This window comes from Papaver somniferum, unplaced genomic scaffold (genome assembly GCF_003573695.1).
Source record: "Papaver somniferum cultivar HN1 unplaced genomic scaffold, ASM357369v1 unplaced-scaffold_118, whole genome shotgun sequence".
NCBI lineage: Eukaryota > Viridiplantae > Streptophyta > Magnoliopsida > Ranunculales > Papaveraceae > Papaver > Papaver somniferum.
Window position 1 is genome coordinate 5,085,216 of NW_020620825.1, and position 10,612 is coordinate 5,095,827.

The 10,612-nt window shown below is 38.8% G+C and overlaps 1 protein-coding gene across 1 annotated transcript; it reads left to right on the top strand.

Moving 5' to 3' along the window:
* Positions 1 to 9,517: 9,517 nt before the first annotated feature.
* LOC113330463 lies at positions 9,518 to 9,955 on the top strand. Its single transcript, XM_026577270.1, has one exon. The coding sequence runs from the start codon at positions 9,518 to 9,520 to the stop codon at positions 9,953 to 9,955; it is 438 nt and encodes a 145-aa protein (XP_026433055.1).
* Positions 9,956 to 10,612: the final 657 nt, after the last annotated feature.

Genomic DNA, 10,612 nt, shown 5'->3' on the forward strand with positions numbered 1-10,612 from the left:
ATTTATTTTTCAGAGATATTCCTTAGTACGCAAGGTGATTGTGTGCCGAAATAAATTGAGAATCTTTTAATTAAGGTTTTTGGTTTTATATGCTTTAATTACCAGCAATTAAATGCATATATCTAGAGAATAAAAATTAGTAATGTGCATTTACTAATTGGAGATTTTGTATTGAGAGATTTCAGATATATTGGACAAGCATTTGTTGGAATAATGAAAACCAATTTTGCTATTCATTGGATACCTTGAGAATATTTTCGGTTTTGGAAATTCCTTAGTGTCCAAACATCGTTGGTCTATAAATACCTAAGTTTGCATTTCTGGCAAACTATCCTAAGAGCCAGGAAAACTTCATTTCTTGTTGTTTCTGGTGGAGCCGTCTATTCGAAGAGGAAAATATCCTAATTAGGTGAAATATCTTACAACCACTCGTTTAAAGACTTATGTGGGATCAAGAATCTCAATGAGTACCGTTAGCGTGAAACTAGATAATTACAGTGTTATTAGTTTTCGATTGATTTGATTGACTAACGGTTGTTAAAACTTTGATTGCACCTAGTTTGTTTATTCTTTAGAATCTTCTCTTCTTATATAAGATCGAAATGTCGACGGGATCTTTATAACTATTTGTAGATCTAAAGACATCTTGTGATAATCTATTGTTAACAAACTCCGTTCTGTGCATTATTGATCACAAGAGATTCAAGTGGTGTTGTGCAGGTTTAATTGAAAATTAAAGAAGATTTAAAGACGAAGAAGATTTCTTATTGGTTTTCGTATCTTGTGAATTGTGTGCACAAACCTTGATCGGCTGGGATCCAACTAGAATCAGAAATATTCGATTGATTAGTTGCATGAGATAGTCATCGCTTTATAGTTTCTCTTTGAGAGCTATATTGATTGATTGCGAATCTATACTTGACTATTTTGATAGTTAAAGTTAGATTGATCTAACCAGGCAAAGGAGTTTATTAGATTAAACGGAAGAGCCTTTGCGTATGACTTAAGCTATCTTTATCTTGAAAAGAATCTATGGAGTTGTTACCAAACAGATTTTTTGTTCCTTTACTGTTTGAATACGATCCAAAGAAATTGCACCAGTGCATGACTCTTGAAGTCGGAGGCGCAGGGATACTAAGGGAACTAAGTAGCTAGGGGTAGTCTGCTTGGTCTCAACTGTACGAAGTTGCTTTAGATTTTTTATATCGGCTTAATTCTGAGAGTATTCAAAACTGGACTAGGTCCCGGGGTTGCTTTTGCGGTTTCCTCGTTAGCAAAATCCTGCCGTGTCTTTTACTGTGGTTTACGCATTATAATTGTTATTATAATAAAGTAAAATACACATATGTTAACTCCGACATACTTGATAATGATCCTATAGAGTTTGGTTATTACTGAACCTATTATCAAGTATCACACTTTGATTGTTATATTGTCTCGATCTCGTATCCATAGACGATCACATAAAGTGTGAATACCGAATTTTTTGTATTGTCTCGACTTTTTCCATAGACGGTCACACTTGGTAAGATGACTTATAGGTTGGAACAAAAAGATTGTGATGTATTTTGGAGCCCTCGTCTTTTAAATTGGTACCAGAGCAGGCAAACACGAAAAGATCTAACAATCTGTTTTTGGTGTGATCCAACCTATAAGAATTGAATCAAATGGCTGATTCAGTTAACGCAGTAGCAGGATTTGACTACTTCAAAGAGTCATGGTGGAAGACGGAATAAAGCATATGATGCTCTTGTTCCTAAATTGGCTAGGAATTGGGATTATGTCTATGTATGTCTTGATCGACTTAAATAATCTCTCGGTTATCATTATTGAGGGGTGAATTTTGGTTCTACAAGTCCCAGCCACAACACACCCAATTTCCATGAGGAGAGAGAAAGAGAGAGAAAAAGGATCCCCCTCTATTGTACCATATGCCTCTTTATATAGACTTTTCAAAAGCCCTTCTTTTTATGATATCATGGCACATGTCCTAAACCTCAATCATTACTGCTAATGCCATTCCTTCTCTAATACAACCTCCTCATTTCCTATTAATTCCTCCCTTGTCCTTTCCATCTTATGGATACTTTCTTAGTGGACTTGGACTTTAGTCCCCAAGTCCCCATGTTGCATGCTGGGTTTACCTCCCTCTCTGAGTACACTATCCAGTCTAAGAGGTAATATTTTTCATATATCAACATTAAGTCCCCTGACTACTGGGTCAATTGTCAAATGACCCGGTAATCACATCGTGCCTCATCTTAAGCTCTACTTTTCAACAGTAGTCATTATTCTATGATGATTCCATCCTAAAGTCCCCACTATAGGATGCCCCATATCTAGTTGTCATCTTTATTTCTCTGATTGAGCGATCCACGGCTTCTTGGATATACCTTGACCCTGGCAATCTTATCTGCGCTTATATCTCCCTCCTACCTTCGGGGTGAACTAGTATGCTTATTAGTGTTGAAGGAGGAGGTGGTCATGTTGGGGTCTCTTAGGGTGATTCATTAAAGGCGCGTAAAACTTATGACGAGCATGAGGAGATTGTCTCACTTGTGTGGGGGTTACAGTCGTCTGATGAGATTATGGACAACGTGCACAAGTTGGTAGACGAAGCAGATCAGGATTTGACTTTGGCGAGTGTTTTGTGAGTAGGCGCGTTCAAAGGTGGAGACTCAGGATGTAAATACTGCCCGTTGTCGTTCGTTGATAGCCGGCTAAACTTGTGCGGGTAGTTCCAGTGCTCTTGGATGTGCGAAGCGTGTCGCTTGGCAATATTAGAGCGAGCCTACTCCCTTCTTTTATTTTCAAGGGAATGCGACGTTTGGTGTCTCACCTTTGTGGGGATGGGTGCGTCTTTTTAATTTGAAAATACTGTTGTCCGTTTGTATAGTAAGGGATTACTGGGTGGAGTGGACGTTTGCTGAACGCGCTTACTCCTTCCCCCTCTCCCCCATCTCTTTAATTTGCTATAGAAACGTGTATTTGAAAATGTTGAGGGGTGAATTTTGGTTCTACAAGTCCTAACCACAACACACCCAATTTCCATGAGGAGAGAGAAAAAGAGAGAAAAAGGATCCCCTCTATTGTACCATATGCCTCTTTATATAGACTTTTCAAAAGCCTTTCTTTTTATGATATCATGCAACATGTTCTAAACATCAATAATTACTGCTAATGCCATTCCTTCTCTAATACAACCTCCTCATTTCCTATTAATTCCCCCCTTATCCTTTCCATCTTATGGATACTTTCTTCGTGGATTTGGGCTTTAATCCCCAAGTCCCTCAACATTTCATGGTTTAATTTGCTAAATACATGTGATGGGGCGTGTTAACTTGTAAAGGACGAGTCATGCGCTTGAAGATCTTATCAAAGCGGCCTTTGGCGTTCCCGCAATCTATTCCAAATTTGTATTTGTTCAAGCGGCCTCTATGGACCCTTGCTAGCATGGTGCCCGGAGCACGTTACTAGATTTTTTTTTCTTTCTTTCTTCTTCTTCAAGACAAGACGGTATTGATGGCAAAATTAATAAAATGACAAACTTACACATTCAAAGAGGCGGCATATCATGAGGCGCAAATATCAATTATTCAAGGTATACTAGTGTAGACATTTCATGGTTTAATTTGCTAAATACGGGTGATGGGGCGCGTTAACTCGTAAAGGACGAGTCATGCGCTTGAAGATCTTATCAAAGGGTTATATAATGGTATCGACATTATGCCCGGGAAGAATTTACAAGATGGTCGATAAGAAAACAAAGTAATGAATAAACAAAACAACGCTTCTATATGTTTTAACTAAGGCCGAAAGGCATACCTTGGCAGTAAGTACAGATGCAATTTTTCATATACAAATCTCGAATTGATCAAAGATTTTAGCAAGTGTGTTAATAAATTAACACCATGTTCATGAGAATGGGAGGCTGACAGCCCCACTTTTCCGCCTCATGCTTTGCTAGGTGTGTCTCATATGAAATGTGTGGATGTATTCTGCTCCTAAATGGGTGTCACGTGTGCATAAATAATTACCTGGTCATAGGACATAATCATGGTGAAGGTAAGCAAACATGTGTCGTCTTTCTCAATTTTTATCAACTAGATGTAACATCGGAAATGAAAATAGACGAGGTTAGAGATACCGAGGTGGTGCTTTAAAGAAACAATAGACGCGCCCCTCTCTTGGTCTCATACGCGCGGCTTTCAGATTGGAATGGTAACGAAGTATAAGCCTTACTTGTTGTGATGGTTGGTAGCAGACTCTCTCCTCTAAACTCCTGTTTCACCATCTCGTACTCACATAGATCACCCGGAGTTGGCGTGTTCAGATGGCGCTTATGAGGTGTACGCTGGCTGCTAGCCGCTGTATCAAGTTGTATTTTAGCAAGGAAGTCGGTACTTCCATGATGTAGTTTGATCTTTGACTGTTTCCGTCGAGGCTATGACTCGCCTATTTGCACTAGGACCCTGATCTTATAAACACAAGTTCAGCTCCCCCACGATTATCTCAATAGCCTCGGACTCTTGTCGATTCTTTACGAGTTGAGTTTGTTCCGCCCTGTAACGCTTAGCCCTTGGAAAACTTTCGCTTAGTTATTCTATGCTAGCCAATTTCCTGATAATGACACTCAAACTGGTGAGGGTTTCTATTCAGTTACGTACTAAAACACCAATTACAGATCAGAATTGATTTAAAATTTGCAAGTTTTTTTTTTTGAGATCTTAAAACGATGTCCAAGAAAAGAATTTTAATTAAATTTCAAGGAGATCGGAGTTAAATTTAACTTATCTCTTTATGTTGATCTATTGGTGGATTTAACTCTATATCTCACTTCACTGGGAACAAATATCTTGAGTTGAAAAGCGGATCATTCATCTTGGTTTGGCGGTGCTGGTGAGAGAGAAAAGTGTGGATGATGTAGTTAACTCCTGATGATGGATAAAGTGGTATGTTGTTGGCTAGTCGATGATTACTAGCTTCGTTGGTGATAGAAGCCGTAGCCATGGACGCGGAGATGACTTGAGGGGAAAGGTCTTTAAAGCGTTATAGTGAGCGCGAGGAGTATTGGTGGAGTTTGGTGTAATCGGGGTAGGAAGCGGCTCTAGCGATCTGGTGTAGCCAAGGAAGAAGAGAAATGGCGCTGATATAGTTTGGAGCAGGGAAGCGGTTGCAGCAAAACGCAGAAATGATTTGGATCTCAGTGAAAAAGACGCGGGGTATAATAGAAGAAAGATGCTGATGGGAAACTTAAAGGCGCATCTGAGAATTGGGTTGTTGGGCTAGGCATGAGTTTCCGGGTGTGGTCGCCAAATGTTGAGGGGTGAATTTTGGTTCTACAAGTCCTAACCACAACGCACCCAATTTCCATGAGGAGAGAGAAAGAGAGAGAAAAAGGATCCCCCTCTATTGTACCATATGCCTCTTTATATAGACTTTTCAAAAACCCTTCTTTTTATGATATCATGCCACATGTCCTGAACCTCAATCATTACTGCTAATGCCATTCCTTCTCTAATACAACCTCCTCATTTCCTATTAATTCCCCCCTTGTCCTTTCCATCTTATGGACACTTTCTTAGTGGACTTGGGCTTTAGTCCCCAAGTCCCCATGTTTCATGTTGGGTTTACCTCCCTCTCGGGGCACACTAGCCCATCTAAGGGGTAATATTTTTCATGTATCAACAATCATAGAATTGTATCTCATGGTATTGAATACTAACAAGTTTAGTAACAATGGTACAATATTCTATGTGACATGTTTTATCTTGAAAATGCATAAGATTCCACATAATATTTTTTTATATATGAAACATGACTATTTTGTTCTTGAAAAATCTGGGATCTTAAATATATTTTGGATTGGTTGCCCAACTATATATATATGTACATTTTCAGATCTAAGACTGTCAATGTGTCGCTGATTAGGATGCGATTTTGGGATCTTTGTAATATCACAAAGAATGATTTTTCAGTTAATAATTCTATTAACAATGGATTGCTTCATACACCCCACAACTGTTTTCATGAAGTAAGTGATCGTTTAAAGTATTACTAGATTTATGATTCTAAAGATACTTTTTACAAACATCTTGTTATGTTCAATTGTATTTTTGTATACTCTATTGGAAAATTCTTAACTGAATTTCAAAATTTATCAAGCTCTGGTAACTATAGAGTTAACAAATACTTGGACTTAAATATAAAACCGATTCATAATTGTTGATAGTGGATTTTTGACGAAGGTCATATTCATAAAATCACATCGGAAATCATGTATCTATGATCGATATCAGAATAATAAGAAATTTGTATTTTCACAAGGGGTGAATCGCAGTTCTGTAATATCATGGCAGTGATAACATATAATAGCAATATTAGGGTTCCTGAGGAAGAATTTTTAATATTCTATGTGTTTTATGATTAAAGCTGAAAGACTCGGTACATTTTTTATTGAATTCAGAATTCATCTCTGATGTCTTAATCAACCCTGAATAACGTATGATGCTGATCACATCATATCTAATGCTCATAGATATATTGTATGCTGGTATAGAGCAATGCATTAATTAAATCTAGTCGCAGTATTCATCAGATTGAATTCCTAGAGATTATACACTATTTGAACCCTAAATGTTCACCTACTCGTTATCCATGGCTTTTCTCGGTCGAATTCCATGAAAAGTAATGGATATTTACCTTTCGGGCATTTGGGGCATCCCGAATATGCCCCGAGCAAGAGGCACGAGTGTATTTAGTGATAATGCTCAAAGGAGCATTCATGGAAGAGATAGAATTGGAAGTCTAACTAAATAAGGAAAGGGGTGAGATAAAATAATAAAATAATAAAGGAACCATGAGGGTGGGCCCACATAGCTAGCCATCCCTCCATTATTTTCCTTATTTTATTATTATTATTATTAGGGTTTTCCTCTTTCAAGGATTCCTCTTTCAATCAAAACTCATGAAACTTCCATATTTTTCTATGAACCATGTGGTTAGCAAAGAAAGTGGTCCCACAACCATCATGACTTGTCTTTCTACCAACATGGGAAATATTAAAATAATATTATTTTAATAGTGGTCCTTCCATCGCTATTAAGAGTTTCAGTTAAACTCAAATTCTTCAACACGGGAACGTCACCATGACCGGTCATGGCCGGCCCTTTGGCTTGTAGAATCCGGTCCCACCTCTCTTGATGATTTTTCACCTAATTAATCATCCAGAGTCCATATTTGGTTCAAACTCCTTCCTGCAACTGGAAATGATGATCCACTCACCATCAGATGGTCCACGACCACCAAGGGACGGTTTCACAACTCTTGATCGGTCCCTCCTCTCTCCATGACTGGGTCCTACTACCTATTGCTCAGTCAAGCACAATTTAACAATGATTAAACAATAATTAATCATTTTTCACCAACTGCTCTGCAAAGGAGTTTGGTAAATGCTCAGTCCAACATCCAAAGTACTACATGGTCAGTCCATCACTAGTGGAGGCGGTCCCTCTCTCATCCATTGATTGACTCTCAGTCGAGTATCCATTGATCTCCATTGATCATAATTAGGGTTTTTGACTGATGTGATGTCTAACATAATTTTGAACATGTTCAAACACCAATATGTTGATATTGATCCAGCAATCAATATTTCAATCAATTAATTAAAAATTATTCGATTAATATTTTTAATTAATATCTTATTTGGTCTTGCTACCAATAATTCATGAATCTAGCAGTATTTGCTCTGACTATAAATACTTGCTCTAAATATCAATGTTCCATCTGGCAATACCCTAACTGCTTCAGCTATCAATGGGTCACGACCAACAAGGTTCGGAACCGCCATATCTGGCAATGTTGATTCAACTATCAATATTTGAGAATTTAATATTAATCCATCTATCAGTATTTTATTGGTTCATTAATCAACATCTTGGTTTGTCAGTCGACCATTACTTTAATATTAAAATCTCTCCTCGTCATTCAACTGACTCATGACACATGGATCGAGAAATACCTTCTATGATCATTCAGTAATAATTATTTTCACAAGTTCTCGGTGCACTAACATAATGGTTTATGATTGATCTAGCAATCTCATAAAACCGTCATTAAATCATTCGATTATCATAACTGCTTCAACTAGCATAATGATGCGTCATGATCATCAGTGACCTAATTCAACATCCATGGTCTGCAGAGCATGTTGCTATTTCAACATTCCATGCTTATCCATCACAATCTTGAATTTCGTCTGTTCAGTTCATAAGACTCATAGTCTTAGGTCAAAGATTAACCACTCACACATGAGACATCAATTCACGTCACATTGAGGGATATCACTAGGGTTTTGGTCTGGAGGTCTACATCACGTGCGATTTGAGGTACATATATAGTGAGAGTTAGGGTAAGTCGTGATAGAAGTTAAGGAGAAAATGGAAAGTGGATGGTCGATCAACCAAGTCATCCATGCAACGTGGAAGAGGTTTCTACACGATCTCCCACTTCTCCATCTTTTCACTTCTTTCAACCGTCACCACTTACATGAGATTGATGTGCTGCTATAAATAGGTTTCTGAACCTATGATCTGATAACTAACAACAAATAAGACTCATCACTGTCAAGTTATCAAACACATTTAGAAGATTTCTCTCGTCTTCACAGAGAATCATTTTTGCAGCAGTTCAACACATCACATCACCTATAGATCAATATCCATTGATCTCCACACAATCTCAGCTTCCATCCCTACAGACCGACCCTTCTCCTCCTCTTGTGACCGAATTGAACCTGGAACGAAATTGTCTTCGATTAGACCAGGGTCTTACAGATTAGTCTCTCGAATTCAAAGTACTCTTTTACAGTACATTTGTTTAAAGGTTCAGACGATTCACAACTCCGAGCACCTGCTTCAGCGAGCACTTGCCTCCTCCACCATTTTTTACCAGAAAACCTATGAATCATTTTCACCCATCAATATATTGGAGACCACAGTGGTAGATTAATCTCTTGGTGGCAAATTCAATTGCTCGAGATGGTCGGTCGTATATCAGATTCAACTAAGCCCAATCAAAACCTTTAGAACAACAATGTTCCTCTTCTCAACACTCATTCTCCTACGACGGCTAACGGAGAAATCCCAACCTTGGCCGAGTTAGCACGAATTCAAGGAATCCACAGTAGGAATATGAATCTTATCAAGGAGACTGTAGACAACATACTCGATCTTCTTGTCATGATAACGGTAGACCTGAGTAACGCCTCTGCACGTAACTTAGGTCTTCCATCACGGAAGACAAATTTCTTGACAGATGACTCTCCTCAGATTGATGGTTCCACCACATGAGAGAAGTCTGTGTGCCAAGAATCCATCTGCTTGATCAAAGATCCGTGTGAACTACTACACTTCTCGAAAGATCAACGGGCTAAGGTATTCACCATGCTCAGCAGAGTCTCTTCTGAATTACCGTTGGTCCCTCACCATCATTGGAAGTCATAGAGGCATATACGATGGGTGACTCTTCAATAAGCAACATTACTTTCTCTGAGGAAGATCAGATGGCGGAAGAAGGACATAATAGGGGTCTGTACGTAACTGCACTCATCAATGACTTTGATTTTAAACGAGCTCTCATCGACACAGATATTGCTTCCAATGTTGTTCCTCTCAAAACCCTAAAGGCGGCCAAATTCCAACAATGCAAGATTGTTCTTCAACCGATCGTGATGACCGATTTTGAAGGAAACAAGACTAGTTCATACGGGTACACGTATTTAGACCTGAAAGTAGGACTAGTCTACTCGACGGTCAAATTCCATGTGATCGAGAAACAACCTGATTATCACATGATCCTGAGGCGCACATGGCTTCATGACAACAAAGTCGTCCCTTCTACTTATCATCAACATATGAAGTCTCAACTCAACGACAAGGTTGTTCGTATTTAAGCATCACTATCACCTTATGTTCTTGTCTACGATGCTGAATATTTCGAACCATATTAAGGCATCTCCAATCCAGCCAGCAAAATATACAGCACACCACTCCCTAGCTAGACGTCAATTGAGAAAACTGATCCGCCATCAACTTCAACACCAGCAAGGAATGAGGTACTCTCAAAGCATTCAGTTTCAATAAAGAGAGGACGCAAATTCAGGACCAGCCATGATGCAGGAGGAAAAATCATTTATTATCGCCAAGATTAGCAATCAGCAGGGGAGATTAGTGGAAGATCTCCCCTCCCAGAAGGATGCTACCATATCGAAGAGTCGTATGAAGAAATCCAGGATGCTCCACGACAATTGCAAGATGACACCGATTCCACAACTAATGTTCTCGAAACAATCAATGTCAGGAAAAACGAGGGACCTAGGCCCATATTGATCGGCTCAACTCTGTCACTAGATGAACGAGCAACGTTGGTCAGTTTGCTGAAAGAATATCAGGATATATTCTCTTGGACATATGAAGAACTGCTGGGCTTAGATGAAAAGTTAGTCACTCATCATATTCATGTTATTGCTGGGTCCAAGCATGTCAAACAACTGCCTAGACAATTCCGACATGACATCGAGGAGCAGATCAAGGTTGAAATTCAAAAACTA